This window comes from Bombina bombina, chromosome 7 (genome assembly GCF_027579735.1).
Source record: "Bombina bombina isolate aBomBom1 chromosome 7, aBomBom1.pri, whole genome shotgun sequence".
Lineage (NCBI taxonomy): Eukaryota > Metazoa > Chordata > Amphibia > Anura > Bombinatoridae > Bombina > Bombina bombina.
This window is the reverse complement of record NC_069505.1, coordinates 254,394,176-254,415,079: the sequence shown is the minus strand read 5'-3', so window position 1 is coordinate 254,415,079 and position 20,904 is coordinate 254,394,176. Positions and strand designations below refer to the sequence as shown.

At 36.7% G+C, this 20,904-nt stretch overlaps 1 protein-coding gene across 1 annotated transcript in view; it reads right to left on the bottom strand.

Annotated features, from left to right (window-relative positions):
* Positions 1 to 20,904, bottom strand: part of LOC128666232 (sodium- and chloride-dependent GABA transporter 3) — a 280,538-nt gene that overhangs the window by 66,917 nt on the left and 192,717 nt on the right. Inside the window, exon 6 of the mRNA XM_053720701.1 lies at positions 15,232 to 15,366. Coding sequence (XP_053576676.1) covers positions 15,232 to 15,366 — 135 coding nt within the window. The remainder of the gene's footprint in view (positions 1 to 15,231; positions 15,367 to 20,904) is intronic.

Here is a 20,904-nt window from a genome sequence, read left to right as displayed (position 1 = left end):
ATAGCAGACCCCCTTTCCTTTCCATATGAAAAGACTCTTTACACAAACAAGCTGGAGTAGGTATACGTTGGTATTCTCCTAAAACTTTGGGGCTTGGTTAGGAGTCTGAAAATCAGAGCATTGCTATTTAAAAACAAGCAAAACTATAATTTTTTTTTAAAAAAACAGCTTTATGGGCTATATAAATAGATCATCTACAAAACATTTATGCAAAGAAAAAATGAGTGTATAATGTCCCTTTAAGATCTTCTTGAAAAAAATGAGAATATTCATATACATTATATGAGTGCCTTATGCTTCAAGCATTAATTTGGGTGTGGTGGATGCCAGGAGAATGCTACCTACTGGAATGCATAGTGCTTACTGTAAAGTTTAGTGGAGGAGGCATAAAGGCCTGGTGCTATTTTTCAGCATTTTGGCTAGGCCCCTTAGTTCCAGTGAAGGGTAGTCTTAATGCTACAGGATACAAAGACATTTTAGACAATTGGGTGCTTCAAACATTGTGACAACAGTTTGGGGAAGGCCTTTCCTGCTAGAGCATGACTGTGCCCCTGTGCACAAAATACGTTTCATGAAGTCATGGTTTGAGGAGTTTGGTGTGGAGAAACTCAACTGGCCAGCACAGAGCCTGTATTTCAAACCCACCGAGCACTTAAACATTGCTTTTCTATTGCTAGTATGGTGGTATTGACATTTCCAGTGTAGGTGGAAGTTTTAACAGTCAAAAGCTGCTATTTCAAAAAACATTAAAAAGTTAAAGGAGCTATTTGTAAATAATATAATACACTCCAGCAGGCAAAATGGATTATTGGGAGCAAATTAAAGTGGATATAATTTTATACTACAATATCCATTTAAGATCCCTAGTTAAAAAGGATGATCTTCCTGGAGTTATTCTGAAGTAACTGATGACTCTAGCCTAGTCATTAGAAGCCATCCTGAAATATGCCCACAGGCCAAAATATTCAAATGAGATGATTCTAAAGGCATTGTGAAGTAGTCAGTAAGGCAATCTGCTAATGATTTTGAAGTCATTAACCAGAAAGTTTTACCTTAGCTGATGACTTTACAAGCCTGATGATGTCTGATGATGTGCAAATGACTTCTAAAGCAGTTTGATGATCATCAAATTACTCCAGGATGGTCTCTAAAGTAATCTTGTTTGTCTTGGGATATTGTCAATTTGCATATAACTGCTGTTAAATTGGCAAGAAACAATGGTATTTTTTAAAATTTATTAGACAATGTCAATTTGTTTGATTGCTGGAAAAATCTAAAAAAAAAAAAAATCCACTGTCCACTGAATTAAAATATGTCTTAGACTCAATACTACCCTCACTGGCTCAATATAAAAGTAAGTAAAATTAAAAAACAACAACATTTTTTTTGGTATACTGTAGGTAAAAGACAAACTGAAATAATTTCCATTAGGACGATCCACAAATCTCCCCTCTATTCCAGATAAATAACAGGACATAAAACAACCATTTGATACTAAGGTTTGCTTCCAATGGTGTGTGATAAATATTTTTTTTGCTCAATATAGCCTATAAACAATTTTTCCTGTAGCTTATCAAGATGATAATACTACGCTACATTAGAGCTTCTTGGTATTAGAATTTTTAAGAATAAATAAAAAAAAAAATATGCATAAGGGTTTTAAATTCTTCCAGATAATAATTTGAGGCATACTTTTTAACACCTTACAATATATTGGAAAAATTTGATTGGAATCATCGAAATAATTCTAATCAATGCTTTATTTTTAATTTGTTATTTTATTTCCTCTATAATTATTATAATTTTCTTAGAAACTTTATTCCTAACTTTCACTTCTATTTATTGAAACAATGCTCTATGAGGACTCTGTTCTCTAGGAGTATTAAAATAGTATGTAAGCAATATTTAAATAGGAACTCAGCAAGTTTATTGGGCTCAAAAAAGGAGAAACGCTCATTTGGATTAACTCCCATTTTGGGTTATGTTACAATTGGAGCACAAATTAGCACTCCCACTCATGCATTAACAGGTTGAAAGTAAAAAAAAAATGCATTCAAGGATGCAAACAGCTGAACTTCGAATATTGCAAAGTTGTTAACATATTCCCCCGTAGACATCAATGGAGCGTGAAAAGTTGAAAAAACCCTTACATGCAAGCTAACCCAAATGTGTTTACTCAAGTGCGCTAACCCGACATGAAATATGAATTGCAATGTTCTTTACATAGATTTATACGTTCTATTTATTCTTTAATATTCTTATATATATATATATATATATATATATATATATATATATATATATATATATATATATATATATATATATATATATATATTTATACAAATGCAGAAAAAGTGGCACACACTACTGGAGCAACTACTCAGCCTAAGTGTTGTAGGTATCCGGTAAAAAGCAGGCAACACAGGGAATTCAATCAAAAGAGAAAGCTTTATTCCAATCCTTGGAAAAACAGCAAGGCCTTAACCCATAACGTTTCGGTCTACACCTAGACCTTTATCAAATGGAGTGAATGTAGTCCAGCGCTAGATTAGCACGGGTAGAGTATTAGTTAAATTCTATAATTTGAATATATTGTATTTTGTGATTGGATAAATGTTTAATGTTTGTACTGCAATGTTGTTATTATATATTTATTGTAGGTAATCCTAAGTATTTATTAACATTCAGTTAATAAAAAGATATAAACAGGTATATACAACTGATATATATAAACTTGTTGTCTAATGTGAGCTTCTTATCTATATATAAAAACTAATAAAACATTTGTATAATTAAACAGAAATTTGATAACTTGTTAAAAGCATACATAAATTAAAAAAGGGACGTCTCCCTTATAACATCGATTTCATCAGAGAGAAGAATTGAATAACTGTAGTATATATTTCCGCTATTTGATAATCAGGTACCTGTTATATAGTGTAACAAATGATAATGTCCAGAAATTGGACTAAAAAAACTTAAAGATCCAAACGAGATGACCTCCCCGCTATTGTGGCGGGTGTGTGTTACCGGTCCGTTAGTGAGAGACTGGTATTTAAAAATATGTCATGTGACTTTTCCTACGTCACACTTGTGATCGTAGCTGTTTCAATATAGTTGTAGTGTAACCAGTGATCCTTGATATTCTGTCAAGCGCTTATTATGTTGCAATTTTTTTAACTTTAATCTGTATGTGTATCAGAAGGTGTATTCCCCTATTCCATGTGTAATTAGGGAGTCTTGGGGGAGATTGCAACTTACGCTGGTCTCTTGGCACACCTGATTTCTCTTTTAGTGTGGTCTTTGCGGTCAAATTCAGTGACTTGGATGTTAAACTTTGCGGTCACGTGCAGTGACTATAATGCAATCCTTGCAGTGTGGAATTGGCGGTCACTTGTAGTGACTGTGATGAGGTCTTTGCGGTCACGGAGGTGACTAGTGGTGGGGTCTTTGCGGTCACAAGTGGTGACTAGGAGTAGAATCTTTACTGGACATCAGTGATGTTATACAGCAAGGTCTTTGCGGTCACAGATTGTGACTTGCATGTATTAACTTGCGGTTATATCTTTGCGGTCACAGATTGTGACTTAAAAGTGGTCTTTGCGGTCACTAACAGTGGTGGAAGGAAATCTTTGCGGTCACTAGTAGTGACTAACAGAATGATCTGTATAGTTGGAGATCAAAGTAAAACTTGGCAATCTCTCTGTGCAACTTAGTAGAGCTGATTAGAAACAAATGCAGGTTGTAGCAACGTCCAGCTGCAATGTTGCAGGAGGTAATCAGCAAAGGAAGTCTTGTAGTAGTTGTCTTTCCTTTCTTGGCGATTATAACAGCAATCAAAATAAAAACATAAAGTGCAGAGTGACAACAGTGTCAAGGTCAACGCGTTTCGCCCTTAGGCTTTATCAAGACATGTTTGTCTGTGTCACCTGAGTCTATATATAGGGCTTAACTGGTTTGGATTGGCTATTCTATGTAATTTAATTAAAGGTGGAAAGTATAGATATATGGAAATTCAATATAAAGGTGGAATTATATAGTTGTGTGTGTCTACAAGAAGCTTATTGTCCTTCATTTGTTTTTGTTCTTTGTGTTGTGATAAATGAAAGAGAATTAATAGATCCTAGACCTAGGATCTATTAATTCTCTTTCTTCTATTAATTATCTTTCATTTATTACAACACAAAGAACAAAAAGAAATGAAGGACAATAAGCTTCTTGTAGACACACACAGCAATATAATTCCACCTTTATATTGAATTTCCATATATCTATACTTTCCACCTTTAATTAAATTACATAGAATAGCCAATCCAAACCAGTTAAGCCCTATATATAGACTTAGGTGACACAGACAAACATGTCTTCATAAAGCCTAAGGGCGAAACGCGTTGACCTTGACACTGTTGTCACTCTGCACTTTATGTTTTTATTTTGATTGCTGTTATAATTGCCAAGAAAGGAAAGACAACTACTACAAGACTTCCTTTGCTGATTACCTCCTGCAACATTGCAGCTGGACGTTGCTACAACCTGCATTTGTTTCTAATCAGCTCTACTAAGTTGCACAGAGAGATTGCCAAGTTTTACTTTGATCTCCAACTATACAGATCATTCTGTTAGTCACTACTAGTGACCGCAAAGATTTCCTCCAAGTCACCACTGTTAGTGACCGCAAAGACCACTTTTAAGTCACAATCTGTGACCGCAAATATATAACCGCAAGTTAATACATGCAAGTCACAATCTGTGACCGCAAAGACCTTGCTGTATAACATCACTGATGTCCGGTAAAGATTCTACTCCTAGTCACCACTTGTGACCGCAAAGACCCCACCACTAGTCAACTCCGTGACCGCAAAGACCTCATCACAGTCACTACAAGTGACCGCCAAGTCCACACTGCGAGGATTGCATTATAGTCACTGCACGTGACCGCAAAGTTTAACATCCAAGTCACTGAATGTGACCGCAAAGACCACACTAAAAGAGAAATCAGGTGTGCCAAGAGACCAGCGTAAGTTGCAATCTCCCCCAAGACTCCCTAATTACACATGGAATAGGGGAATACACCTTCTGATACACATACCGATTAAAGTTAAAAAAATTGCAACATAATAAGCGCTTAACAGAATATCAAGGATCACTGGTTACACTACAACTATATTGAAACAGCTACGATTACAAGTGTGACGTAGGAAAAGTCACATGACATATTTTTAAATACCAGTCTCTCACTAACGGACCGGTAACACTCACCCGCCACAATAGCGGGGAGGTCATCTCGTTTGGATCTTTAAGTTTTTTTTAATCCAATTTCTGGACATTATCATTTGTTACACTGTATAACAGGTACCTGATTATCAAACAGCGGAAATATATACTACAGTTATTCAATTGTTCTCTCTAATGAAATCGATGTTATAAGGGAGACGTCCCTTTTTAATTTATGTATGCTTTTAACAAGTTATCAAATTTCTGTTTAATTATACAAATGTTTTATTAGTTTTTATATATAGATAAGAAGCTCACATTAGACAACAAGTTTATATATATCAGTTGTATATACCTGTTTATATCTTTTTATTAACTGAATGTTGATAAATACTTAGGATTACCTACAATAAATATATAATAATAACATTGCAGTACATACATTAAACATTTATCCAATCACAAAATACAATATATTCAAATTATAGAATTTAACTAAATACTCTACCCGTGCTAATCTAGTGCTGGACTACATTCACTACATATCAACCACTGTTTTCTTAGAGGGGAATACATTAGTCTAGCAGGGTCAATTCTCCAGCGCCTCATCTTTCTCACTACCACTTTATCAAATGGAACCCATGTGAGAGATACAGTACCCAAGAAGTGACAAAATATATATACAAGTATAATAGGCGCCAAACCATCTTCTAGTGATCCGCCCGGTACAGTGCAAGTCTCAAAAATGGGGCAAAGACGGCGTGATAACGTCATGCGTAACCGGAAGCCAAAACGAGGCTAAGATTGGTAGTCATGGTAACGGTAAACATAGCACTGTATACCATAGATCAGAGCGAGGCGGAGCACTAGGGGGGAGTGTGCACAGAAGAGTGTGCAAAACGGAATGGCAAAGGGGAACTTAAATACACCCAAGTAAATACAAATTGTGAAAAGTAAAAAAAGAAAACAGGTAATAAATGCAAGGTAAACAACAACAAGCACGAGTGACAGTGTCAGAGAAATATATATAAGGCAGCACATAGCATACTTCATGTGCAAAAAAATGCTGCTAGGGAACCAGTAGTGAATTAGATGTATAAAAATACATAATACAATAGGGGTATCAATGGGAGACTACAGGGGATAATATCCAGTCATCCAACATAAGTCTTCTACCTATGTTATAATTGTACATAGGTTTCTAGTGTGCACCCTCCTTTACAGGTCCTCAGTATTCATCATGTGATCATGGCTTCTATGATCACTGTTTAATATTAACTTTGTGTAAATGTATATGGCATTTTTCATTGACTGTAGTCTTCCATTGATACCCTTATTGTATAGAGTGGTTATGTATTTTTATACATCTAATTGACTACTGGTTCCCTAGCAGCATTTTTTGCACATGAAGTATGCTATGTGCTGCCTTATATATATTTCTCTGACACTGTCACTCGTGCTTGTTGTTGTTTACCTTGCATTTATTATCTGTTTTCTTTTTTTACTTTTCACAATTTGTATTTATTTGGGTGTATTTAAGATCCCCTTTGCCATTCCATTTTGCACACTCTTCTGTGCACACTCCCCCCTAATACTCCGCCGCGCTCTGCTCTATGGTATACGGTGCTATGTTTACCGTTACCATGACTACCAATCTTAGCCTCGTTTTGGCTTCCGGTTACGCGTGACGTCATCACGCCATCTTTGCCGCATTTTTGAGACTTGCACTGTACCGGGCGGATCACTAGAAGATGGTTTGGCCCCTATTATGTAAATATGTGTATTACTACTTGTATATATATTCTGTCACTTCTTGGGTACTGTATCTCTCACATCGGCTCTATTTGATAAAGGTCTAGGTGTAGACCGAAACGTCATGGGTTAAGGCCCTGCTGTTTTTCTAAGGATTGGAATAAAGCCTTCTCTTTTGATTGAATTCCCTGTGTTGCCTGCTTTTTTCTGGATGCCTACAACACTTTATTTATTTTATTCTAAAATATTCTTTTATATATATATATATATATATATAATGTTTTGTTTGGTAAAATATATATCTATACCTATATATCTGTCAATAGCTTGTTCGCGTTCGCAGCGGCGGGCGAACATATGCGATGTTCGATCCGCCCCTATTCGTCATCATTGAATAAACTTTGACCCTGTATCTCACAGTCTGCAGACACATTACAGCTCCCTCCCAGCTCCTGGGCAGCAGCCATTTTAGATTCATTCTGATCCTGCATTGTTAGTGAGAGAAGAGACAGTGTAGCTGCTGCTGATTTTTTAGGGAAATTGATAGCTAGGCTAGTGTATTCAGTGTCCACTACAGTCCTGAAGGACTCATCTGATCTCTGCTGTTTGAACAGCACCCCAAAAAGCCCTTTTTAGGGCTAGAACATCAGTCGTTTTTTTGCCTGTGTAATTTTGACTGTGAAACATCAGTCTGCTAGTGCAATCTAATTGCAGTTGCCTGCCTGCAGTGCCACCACTCATATCTGTTGTAACAGTAGTGTAAATTTAAAAAAAAACAACTTTTTTGACTGTGAAACATCAGTCTGCTGGTGTAATCTAATAGCAGTTGCCTGCCTGCCAGTGTGTGTGCCAGGCCCACTTGCCAACTAGTGCCACCACTCATATCTGTTGTAACAGTAGTGTAAATATTAAAAAAAAAAACTTTTTTGACTGTGAAACATCAGTCTGCTAGTGTAATTTAATTGCAGTTGCCTGCCTGCCAGTGTGTGTGCCAGGCCCACTTGCCAACTAGTGCCACCACTCATATCTGTTGTAACAGTAGTGTAAATATTTTAAAAAAAGGTTTTTGACTGTGAAACATCAGTGTGCTAGTGTAATCTAATTGCAGTTGCCTGTCTGCCAGCGTGTGTGCCAGGCCCACTTGCCAACTAGTGCCACCACTCATATCTGTTGTGACAGTAGTGTAAATATTTTTTAAAAAAACTTTTTTGACTGTGAAACATCAGTCTGCTAGTGTAATCTAATTGCAGTTGCCTGCCTGACAGCGTGTGTGCCAGGCCCACTTGCCAACTAGTGCCACCACTCATATTTAGATACAAGATAATCACAGAGGTTAAAAGTATATTATTATAAATGTGTTAGTTATTCAAAGCTGGGAAATGGGTAATAAAGGGATTATCTATCTTATAAAACAATAAAAATTCTGGTGTAGACTGTACCTTTAAACAGGGAGTTTGGTCTGTCACTGTGAAGCGGGCGTAACCCTTACACTACCTGATCGATACAACATCATACCTGATGTTTTAAAGCACGTTATTCCAAACTATTTAGGAATGTTAGGTGATTTATGCCCTTTATGGCTTAAAACCAGACTCTGCATCAACTATGTAATTTTCCATGGGAGTTTTGCCATTGATCCCCCTCCGGAATGCCACAGTCCAGGTGTTAGTCCCCTTGAAACAACTTTTCTTCACTATTGTGGCCAGAAAGAGTCCCTGTTGGTTTTAAAGTTCGCCTGCCTATTGAAGTCAATGGCGGTTTACCCGGTTCGCAAACAGTTGCGGAAGTTCGAGTCCGCCATTCGCAAACCTAAATTTTTAGGTTAGCGACATCACTATCTGTCAATACTCTTCTTTGTGCCTTAAAGCATTTTTGGAGGAAAAATATTGTTGCACGATGGACAAAGTTATTAGTGTCCAAAAATTATTGAAACCTATTTTGTATATTACTATGGCTAAAGGAAATCATTTTGCCTTAGACTCTATATTCATCAGTAGGGAACTCATATAGGGCCTTATGATCTAAAGCTCTGTGGTCAGTTGATATGATCCAACAAGTCTCGTCAGTGCGGTAAAGTCTCTCAATAGAATTCACAAACACAAATGTTATCTTCAGAGATGTTTAGGTCACTATGTAGTTTTCTTTATGTGAAGGAGAGACTCCTACATTGCAATATAAGTTCTAAAAACATTTGGAAGATTTTGCATTATTTCTCTACATGCTGGTGAGTTTTGGATCATCAGGTCCATGAAGAGAAATTTAAATACCAAGTTTTTATCTAAGCCATTTTCTCTTATCCCGTTTACATGGGGGTCTTTTTACTTTTCTTACCACTGGAGAGTTGAGTATTTTTTTTTTTTAACTTTTAACTGTGTTATGGTGGGAATTTGTGCATGGGTCTATTCCTTAAACAACCTCCAGAGGTAGAAAGCTGTTCATATATCATCTTAAATATACAGCAACACTAAAATATATAACTAAAAAGTAACAATCATGAAAAACTCTGGTTTAGAAAAATCAAATGAGGAACTTGATTTACACAATGAATACAAAGTTGCAAAAATGAATATGACCTGTTTGATAGTTTCAAGTAACGGTATAACTTTTCCTTATTGGATTTGTAATGGTTTAGTGCACTAGGATTGATTTTCTGGAAGCACCTACTGTATGTAAAGTTGAGCCCTGTATGTAAAGGTGAGAGAGAGCATAAGAGAGGGGGAGAGAGAGCAAAAGAGAGGGGGAGAGAGACAGCAAAAGATAGGGGGAAAGAGAGCAAAATAAAGGGGAGAGAGAGAAAAAGATTGGGAGAGAGAGAGCAAAAGAGAGGAGGGAGAGAGCAAAAGAGGGGGGATAGAGGGAGCAAAAAAGGAGGGATAGAGAGAACAAAAAACATGGAGAGAGACAGAAAAAGAGAGGGGGAGAGCAAAAGAAAGGGAGAGAGAGACAGCAAAAGAGAGGGGGAGAGAGAGCAAAAGAGAGGGGAGAGAGAGAGTCAACGAGAGGGGAGAGAGGGAGCCTAAGAGAGGGGAGAGAGAGAGCGCAAAAGAGAGGGTGGGAAAGATAGGGGAGAGAGATCAAAAGAGAGATGGAGAGATAGTGCACAAAAGAGAGGGGGAGAGAGAGATCAAAAGTGAAGGGGAGAGAGAGAGCATAAGAGAGGGGGGAGAGAAAGAGCAAAAGAGAGGGGGAGAAAAAGAGCAAAAGCGAGGGGGAGAGAGACAGCAAAAGAGAGGGAAAAGAGAGCAAAAGAAAGGGGAGAGAGAGAGAGAGAGAGAGAGAGCAAAAGAGGGGCAATAGAGAGAGCAAAAGAGAGGAGGGAGAGAGAGGGCAAAAGAGAAGGGGGGGAGAGAGAGAGTGCAAAAGAGGGGGGATAGAGACAGCAAAAGACAGGAAGAGAGACAGCAAAAGAGAGAGAGAGAGAACAAAAGAGAGGGAGAGAGAACAAAAGAAAGGGGGAGAAAGAGAGCAAAAGAGAGGGAGAGAGAGAGTAAAAGAGAGGGAGAGAAAGAGCAAGAGCAAAAGAGAGGGGGGATAGTGCAAAGGAGAGGGGGAGAAAGAGCAAAAAAGAGAGGGAGGAAAAGAGAGGGGGAGAGAGAGCAAAAGAGAGGGGGGAGAGAGCGCAAAATAGAGAGGGGGGAGATAGAGAGCAGAAGAGGGGGAGAGAGAGTGAGCAAAAGAGAGGGGGGAGAGAGAGAGAGCAAGGGGTGGAACCGCTGTACTGCAAAAAATGGCCCGTGTACCCAGGCTTTAGGACTAGTATATATATACAATTTACATACACATGTGGTGTGGTTTAATGACATCAACACCCTATATCAGGTGTGCATAATTATTAGGCAACTTCCTTTCCTTTGGCAAAATTGGTTCAAAAGAAGGACTTGACAGGCTCAGAAAAGTAAAAAATAGTGAGATATCTTGCAGAGGGATGCAGCACTCTTAAAATTGCAAAGCTTCTGAATCGTGATCATCGAACAATCAAGCGTTTCATTCAAAATAGTCAACAGGGTCGCAAGAAGCGTGTGGAAAAACCAAGGTGCAAAATAACTGCCCATGAACTGAGAAAAGTCAAGCGTGCAGCTGCTAAGATGCCACTTGCCACCAGTTTGGCCATATTTCAGAGCTGCAACATCACTGGAGTGCCCAAAAGCACAAGGTGTGCAATACTCAGAGACATGGCCAAGGTAAGAAAGGCTAAAAGACGACCACCACTGAAGAAATATCTCAAGACTGATTTTTCTAAGGTTTTATGGACTGATTAAATGAGAGTGAGTCTTGATGGGCCAGATGGATGGGCCCGTGGCTGGATTGGTAAAGGGCAGAGAGCTCCAGTCCGACTCAGACGCCAGCAAGGTGGAGGTGGAGTACTGGTTTGGGCTGGTATCATCAAAGATGAGCTTGTGGGGCCTTTTCGGGTTGAGGATGGAGTCAAGCTCAACTCCCAGTCCTACTGCCAGTTTCTGGAAGACACCTTCTTCAAGCAGTGGTACAGGAAGAAGTCTGCATCCTTCAAGAAAAACATGATTTTCATGCAGGACAATGCTCCATCACACGCGTCCAAGTACTCCACAGCGTGGCTGGCAAGAAAGGGTATAAAAGATGAAAATCTAATGACATGGCCTCCTTGTTCACCTGATCTGAACCCCATTGAGAACCTGTGGTCCATCATCAAATGTGAGATTTACAAGGAGGGAAAACAGTACACCTCTCTGAATAGTGTCTGGGAGGCTGTGGTTGCTGCTGCACGCAATGTTGATCGTGAACAGATCAAAACACTGACAGAATCCATGGATGGCAGGCTTTTGAGTGTCCTTGCAAAGAAAGGTGGCTATATTGGTCACTGATTTGTTTTTGTTTTGTTTTTGAATGTCAGAAATGTATATTTGTGAATGTTGAGATGTTATATTGGTTTCACTGGTAAAAATAAATAATTGAAATGGGTATATATTTATTTTTTGTTAAGTTGCCTAATAATTATGCACAGTAATAGTCACCTGCACACACAGATATCCCCCTAAAATAGCTATAACTAAAAACAAACTAAAAACTACTTCCAAAACTATTCAGCTTTGATATTAATGAGTTTTTTGGGTTCATTGAGAACATGGTTGTTGTTCAATAATAAAATTAATCCTCAAAAATACAACTTGCCTAATAATTCTGCACTCCCTGTATATATATATATATATATATATATATATATATATATATATATATATATATATATATATATATATATACATATATACTGTATATATATATATAAATTACTACTCAGTCTTTTTATATTTTATTTATATATATATATATATATATATATATAAAAACACACACACACACACACACATAGATTACATATATATATATATATATATATATATATATATATATATATATAACTACGCATTTTAAATTTTATATTTTAACAATTTTCCAACCTAAAACGGTCAGTTGCTTTTATAAAACTGAATGCATTCCCTTTTTTCTTTCCCTTTTTCATTCTTTCTAAAATTTACCTCTAATATAAAATTTACTTTGTTCTCTTAATATCCTTTGTAGAAAAGTGTACTTAGGTAAGATTATGAGCAGCAATGCCCTGTCTGTAAGCTAGCTAGGGATTGGTGGCTACACACATATGGCATTAGCGCTGCGGAATCTGTTGGCGCTCTACAAATAACCGATAATAAAAATAATTGGCTAACCATTTGAGTTTAGCTAGCTTCCAGTAATGGATTTGTGCTCAGGAGATGGATTTAACTATGTGTTTAGACCCATTATGCAGGAGTTAAACACAGTTACATAGATTTTTGCTTTCAGAGTTCGTTATAATGCCTATCTTGCTCAGTAAAATACTGTAAACTACTTGTATATATATATATTTTACTAGTTCTTGTATTCAATGCTCTCAGTAAAGTTTATTTAACAAAAACAGTAAAAATAATATACATAATCCCATCTTTATTCTAAATCATTACAAGGATACCTGCACAATTCTGACCTACTTTAAATGTTTAATCTTTATATATTCTACTGCTTTAAGAAATGTTATCTATTATATGTTCTCCTATATTTCCACTTGTTTTTTATATGTAACTGTATAAAATTTAGGTTACAAAGATGAATGTAAAATGTTACTTTCTAAATGATCTTCAAACAAGAGTGCATTAAAATTCATTATTAAGTCTAATAGGAAATAAACCCCTATTTCATAAGAGCAAAACTGTCTTAGTGATTAATTTACATGAACTTACAGAAGTCTGACAAGGTGCAAGCACTGAAAATGTCACACAATTTATTATGTACGCGCCTGCAGTGTTTAGTGACAGTACATCAATGTCATCACACACTTGTCTATAAAGCATCACAATATCTATTAGGCTTCTGAAATATATTTTTTAATAACATGTAGTATGAGATTTAATAAACTCAAATCCTATGATGTAGCACAAATATTCTCTGGTCATTCTTTGAAATCAACAAATCCTTTACATACGTGACCAGTAAATCAATGCATTTACAGCAATCTAAAATAGGTTAATTTGTACTGAAGATGGTGATGTTTATTTAAAGAGACATAACACATGTTTAGATCTGTGCATATCCTAAAAGGGCTAATTAAGTAAAAATAGTTTGCGTTAAAAGTTGTTTATAAATTGCTGGCAAGTATTTTAAAATAATTTTCAAAAATAAGCAACAGCTGCATAGCCATTCATGTCTGGAGTAGTCTGATCCACCCTCCCTTATCAGTATTTAGCATCAGAAACACAAGCATTGTATTGCAACTGAGTTCACAGCAGCATATTTGCTTATAGGCAGCGCCAGCAGATAATGAGTGTTAAAGTCTTGTATTCTACCAAATCAAAGATAGATAAAGATACAGCCCTAGAAGAAAGTGTGTGGGGGGAGTTAGAGCTGTACAATTCAGAAACTTATAAGGTTAATGGCGAGGCAATGCAGTATAAATTTGCAGGTAAAGTAATTAAAATACATATTATTATATTTTGTCCCTTTAAGAAATAATAGTTGTAATTATTGTTCAAGCAATGGAATGATGCTGCAAGGCTATAGCACAATTTGTACAATTGTTGTCACATTATAATGCAAAAAAAATCTTTGTAATGTTTAATAAACACATTTCATTTGCTGTACAACTGAAAAAAACAATGTTTGACTTCTATTAGAAATACTAATGCTAAAGTATACTTCTTGGATTGTCATTGTCAGTAAATCTTCTTTAAAGGGACATAACACCCTATTTTAATCTTTTATGATGCGGACGGAGAGTGTTATTTTAAAAAATGTTCTAATTTACTTCTTGTATCAAACTTTATTTGTCCTCTTGGTATCTTTTGTTGAAAAATAAGTAAGTAAGCTCAAGAGCATTCACATGTCTAGAGGGCTATATGGCAGAAGCATATATGCTACAAACACCTACATAGGTCTCTCTTCAACAAATAATAGCATGGATTAAAAGCAAATTTGATAATAGAATGAGCTGTTTTAAAACGATATGCCCTGCCTGAATCACAAAAGAACATATTTGGTTTTCTCCTTTAAAGGGAAATTGCACTCATAGATTTTCTGACAATCATGTTAAGAGAGATGTAAACATGTTTTTCCTGTGAACAGTAATTACTGTTTAAATGTATATTGAATCTAATACACCAGTATCAGTTGTGTATTTCCTACTAATGCTCATTATACCCATCAGCCAATGAGAATTAGCTGGAAGTGCCTATTAGATAATGTCAGTTGTATCTACTCAATGGATATTGCTATATTAGTTTCAATATTTACAGTTTTTACTTAACTTTAGTGTCAGTCAAAATATATTTTCAATGTTGCTTTTTTATGTGGACAATTTTAAGTAAAATATCAAGTCTTTAAATCTTTATGCAATCTTTTTATTTATTTATTTTTGTATGCTAAATTGTTAATTTTGTACTTTTTTTAAGTGACACTTTATTGTCTACACTAGCCATGTCATCTCTTTTAAAGTTTTTAGAACAAGCAATATAAATGTAAATGTGTATTAAACAAACAAGCCCCAGCACCTATCTCTGAGGCACATCACTAGTATTTCCCTTTTTTAAATATTTTTATTATTTTTGAGTGTTTGACATTTTATTCTTTAATTGGTATTTGATGAAAGCCAACTTAGATATGAGGTTTCATCTAAAAAAACCTTTTCACAAAAAAAATAAATAATTAGAAGGGCTAAATCTATCAAAACAATTATTTTAAAAAATAGGTTTACTGATTTACCTGTGGATCAGATAGACGAGATAGATCAGGATACAGGTAGAACTTTATTCCTTGTGCAGCTCCAGGCAGTGTAACACCGCGAATAAGTAGAACTACTAGCATTAAATATGGAAACGTTGCCGTAACATAAACCACCTACAACAGGAAATAGACAAAAAAGGAATAAATGTTTACATAAATAAAGCAGCATAAATGTGTAATAAAACATGCAACCAAAATATAATGAAACAATATAACAAACTTAAAGTGATTTAAAACGCCAAATGAAAAATCAGATAAAATGTTTAACCCTTTAACTTCTAGACCATTTTAAACTCCTGTGCTGATCTGTTTTAGAGGTTTTATTTGCTGCTCATATTTAAGTTTTAATGTAAATATTTTTTTTCAGTAAGAACCCCTCACATATTGTATATCCTTTCAGCAGGCCCAAACTATACCATTATATATATATATATCATCTATCTATCTATTTATCTAAAATATATATATATATATATATATATATATATATATATATATATATATATATATATATCAGTATATATATATATATATATATATATATATATATATATATATATATATATATATCAGTATATATATATATCAGTATATATATATATATAAATATATATATATATATATATATATATATATAAATAAACAAACGTGGCTGAAAGTATTGGTACCCTTGCATTTTAAGAGAGAAAGAAAAAAGCTTGAATTGAGTTTGCCAAATTGCATTTGACATGCCATATATGTATATATGTGTATGTATGTATTTATATATGTGTATACATATCACATATATTACACATATACCCATACATACTTTGGAGCCCTTTCCTCTCAAATACCTTAAAACATAAAAAAAATCTTTTTTATTACATTCTAATATTTCAGATGTGCTTTAGTGTGTATTTACTGTCAATATTTTACATTCCAATGTACTTCACATAGGAAAAAATGTTCTTTTTATTTCATTATAGATGTCTGTATATATTTATACCTTTTTATATTAATATAGCTATATAGGTAGAGATACAATTTTTATTTTAAATAATCAGCTAAATAGAAATATATATTTAAAAATAAAAAGAACAGTTTATTCTATGTGAAGAATGTAAAATATGAATGACTCATTATCGGATTGAGCGCACTTGGTGCACGCGAGTGATGTGTTTTTTTCAGCAACACACTCTATTAAAGTCTATGGGAAGAAGTTATCGTGGTCGGGATACAAAGCTCTGAATTTAGCACACATCAGGTTTCACTTGTGCACAAAACCATTTACTTTCAACTTGTAATACGCACGCAAAATCGTGCTCATGAAAAGTTAACTTCTGGCAGTGTTTGTGCGGGTGTGAAAGTGCTAAATAGCGCATTACATAATCGCTTATAATAGCAGCACTCTTTTGCAGTCTTTCAAAAGATTAAAGGGACAGTCAACACCAGAATTTTTGTTGTTTAAAAAGAAAGATAATCCCTTTATTACCCATTCCCCAGTTTTGCATAACCAACACAGTTATAATAATACACGTTTTACCTCTGTAATTATCTTGTATCTAAGCTTATGCTGACTGCCCCCTTATTTCAGTTCTTTTGACAGACATGCGGTTTAGCCAATCAGTGCTCAGTCCTAGGTCACTTTACGTGCATGAGCTCAATGTTATCTATATGAAACATGTGAACTAATGCCCTCTAGTGGTCAAAATGTATTCAGATTAGAGGCAGTCTTCAAGGTCTAAGAAATTAGCATATGAACCTCCTAGTTTTATCTTTCAACTAAGAATACCAAGAGAACAAAGCAAAATTGGTGATAAAAGTAAATTGGGAAGTTGTTTAAAATTGCATTTCCTATTTAAAACATGAAAGTTTTTTTTTGGACTTGACTGTCCCTTTAATCAGCAGAATGCAAATATAATTAGAGGAGATTTATTTGCTGCAACTCTTTTTAATGGTCAAAATTCAACTACAACTTTTCTTATTTAGTGGGGTCAGTAAGGAGAAGACAGGACTTGCCACTGTCATTATGTTAACAAAACCTTTAATCAGATAAGGAAATTATATGAGGCAGAGTTAGGCTCGTGAGTCCTGCCACATGCTCTTTCATGGAACAGTAAACACCGTCAGATTGGTATATAAAATATTTACCTATGAGTAAAAAAAAAATGACTTTGCATTATACTTTTGTTATTTATTTTGCCTCCTTTCATGTAATTTTGCTTGCAATTGTTAATTATCTCATACGCAGAGCTGGAAACACACACCTGCTGATTTCTCAAGACTAACATTGCTACATAGTGTTCCTTAACTGGCTTTTTCAGATAATAACTGCACAACAGTCTACTTTATACAATGTAATAAATGTGGCTAGATTTGTTGCCCGCAGACTCAAGTCCTAATTGGTTCCTACCTATAAGGCAAGTAGTGGGTTGAGTTTAGCTATTGAAAATTAATTGCAGCAGACGGTAAATTATTTATAAATATTTAGACTTGGCTGATATGTTATTCTACAGCAAAACAATACAAATTTATTTAAATTACAAGGTGTCGGCTGTCCTTTTCAGTTTTCTAATCTGAAAAATATATTTTCAACCTAAATCACAGGAAAAGAGCCAAAATTAATAATTAAAATGTATTGCAAAGTAGTTTTAATGTACAAAATGAAAGGGGCATTCCAACCAAAACTAAAGTGTACATCAGGGCATTTCCCTTTCAATGTAAACATTGTTACAATATACTTCTATTGAAAGCTGTCACTGTGAGAGCTTTTACTGTTCATGTGAATGTGAAGCATATTTAAATATGCTACATGCAACAGCATTTTAAACAGCTAGTCTGTCCACAGAGCTGATGGTGCCTTGTATTGTATTAGTGATAACTCAATTTACAGGCTACAAATTACTGCCAGCTCAGACACAGTTTAAAACATTGTTGCATAAAGCATAATTAAATATGTTTCACGTGCACATAAACTGTAAGATTACAAGTGGAATGCTAAATATCGCTTTCTTAACACAGAGCATGAGAACTCGTCAGCACAGGGGGTAAGTAGCACAGCGAATGGCAGCAATTCATAAATATATATGCAGGGGCGGAACCATGGCAGTTGCGGCGTTCACGACTGTGACTGGGCCCTTGAGCTGTCGACTATGGGAGGGCCCCAGCATCCCGCATTGTCCTATGCCCTGACTGTGGAGACAGAGTTTTTTTATTTTTTAAAACAAGTGTTTTATTTTGTAGGCACTGCACTGGGCAGCACAGCAGCACAATGAGTAGGGCCCAGGCCAGGAGGAAGTGGAAGCAAAAGAGTATGCGGGGGCGGGGTTTGGACTGAAGCAAAGAACTTGTGCTCTGCTGACCCACCTGGGGGAATATCTGGCAGTGGCTTCCATCATTTAGATGGTTACAGCCTGCGCACAGGCTTCTGTAGAGAGGGGTGTGAGAGGTAGTTGGCAGAGGTAAGTGGCCACTTTGATTTCAAGCCGGGGGCTGCTGGATCTGTCATTTACTGTCTGCAGCAGTGTGTAAATGCCAGATCCAGCAGCCCCCGGCTTAAAATCAAAGTGGCTGCTCACCTCTGCCAACTAACACTCACACCCTCTCTACAGAAGCCTGCGCACAGGCTGTAACCATTTGCTTTGCATGGGCTTCTTTTCCTGCTCGGAATAGCAAAGAGTAAGAAACAAGATATGAGAAGAAGCTTTGTGCTGGAGGAAGAGAAATAAGCAAATGATTGTCGATTAACCCAGAGAGGAGCTGCTGCACGGGAAGAACACCCGGGGATCTGTATAAAATGTCATTGGGAGGTTGAGTAACTATAGGATGTAACCAATTTTGCTGTAAAACAATGCTTAGATAAACTACATGCTTCTTATATATACAGTGTTTTCAGGTTTTCATTTTTAAAAGACTGCATATCTAAATATGTACACTCATAATGCAGCATTTAGACAACACATACAGTACATTTGATCTTAGGAAATTTGATATAGATGAGGCTCTGCTTTTGCATTGCACTCTTTGGGGTCAATTTATTAAGGTGCGGACAGACATGATACGCTGTATTGTATCATGCCCACCGCATATCGATAAATGCAGACGCATTGATACGCTGTATTGCATCATGTCCGCCGCACATTGATAAATGCCGACAGCATACGCTGTCTGCATTTATCATTGCACTAGTAGTTCTGGTGAACTGCTGGTGCAATGCTGCCCTCTGCAGATTCGCGGCCCTTTCCGCCACCTCAGAGATGGCAGATGAGTTAAGGAGCAGCGGTCATAGGACCGCTGCTTCTTAACTTCCGCTTCAGGCGGGACTGAAGCAGAGTGGGTCGGAAGCAGCGTCCACTGCTTCATAAATAGCTCCCCGGGTCACTCTCTCAAGGACAGTTTTACTAAAAGGCTCCCAGACCCCTCCTCTTCATCCTCTGCTCTTTGGTATCCCTGCAGTGAAAGAGGACACAGGTGCCTGCAGCACACATGGGGGATTCCTCTTCACTGTAACGGTTTCAGGATGTCCCGAAACAATGGAAAGGACAGTTTGGTATTCATGTTATACTCCAGCATACTGTATGTGTCATGATTAGGTACTTTATTGAAATATTCCTGTTGTATAAACTTTTTGAGAAATACAAGCATTTGATGTCAGCTGTATATATATATGTTACAGTATGTGAGAGAATGTATTTGAATGTGTGTTTTGTAAGTGATATCGATATTGTTGTTGTTTTTTAAGTAAAAACCTTTTCTTTTGGGGGGGCTTCAAGGATTCTTGCACCGGGTCCCTGAGGTTTCTAGTTATGCCTCTGTATATATGTATATGAATACATACATATATATTTATGTGTTTATATGTGTATATACATAAATATATATAAATATAATCATGTACATATATTTTCACAGTTCCCAAAGACCACTAAGTAAAGATAATTTTAGTGCCGTTTTTTTTTTCTAACACCCCACTCCCACCAACTAAAAAGCCCCAAAAACTTTTTTATTTTTAAAAAAATACTACAATTTTTTAAAATAAACTATAATGCCCTCTATTTTGAGTGCATTTGGGGCAGTTTTAGTGCAAATCTGGCTTTTAAGGGTACTGCCCCAGTGACAAGCCCTTTGTACTTAACCCCTTAATGACCGAGGACGTGCAGGGTACGTCCTCAAAAAAAAGGCAGTTAACGCCTGAGGACGTACCCTGCACGTCCTCGGTGTGGAAAGCAGCTGGAAGCGATCCTGCTCGCTTCCAGCTGCTTTCCGGTTATTGCAGTGATGCCTCGATATGGAGGCATCCTGCAATAACCTCACATGGCCATCCGATGCAGAGAGAGCCACTCTGTGGCCCTCTCTGCACCGGACATCGATGGCCGGTATCGTTGGTGGGTGGGAGCCGAATTGGGAGGCGGGTGGGCGGCCATCGGTGTGCCGCGTGATGTCACGGGGGGCGGGATCGGGGGCGTGACCGCCAGGGGCGCGCACGGGCGCGCGCGCGTGCACGGAGGGTGGCGGGCGGGCGCGTGCACGGGGCGGGAGCGGGTGGGAACCGCTACACTACGGAAAAGTATTTAATAAAACCTGGCTAATCATGTTTGTGCAAAAGCACAAAAAACGATCGTGGAGGGGTGGGGGGGTTGGTTTGTGGGTGGGGAAGCTACACTACAGAAA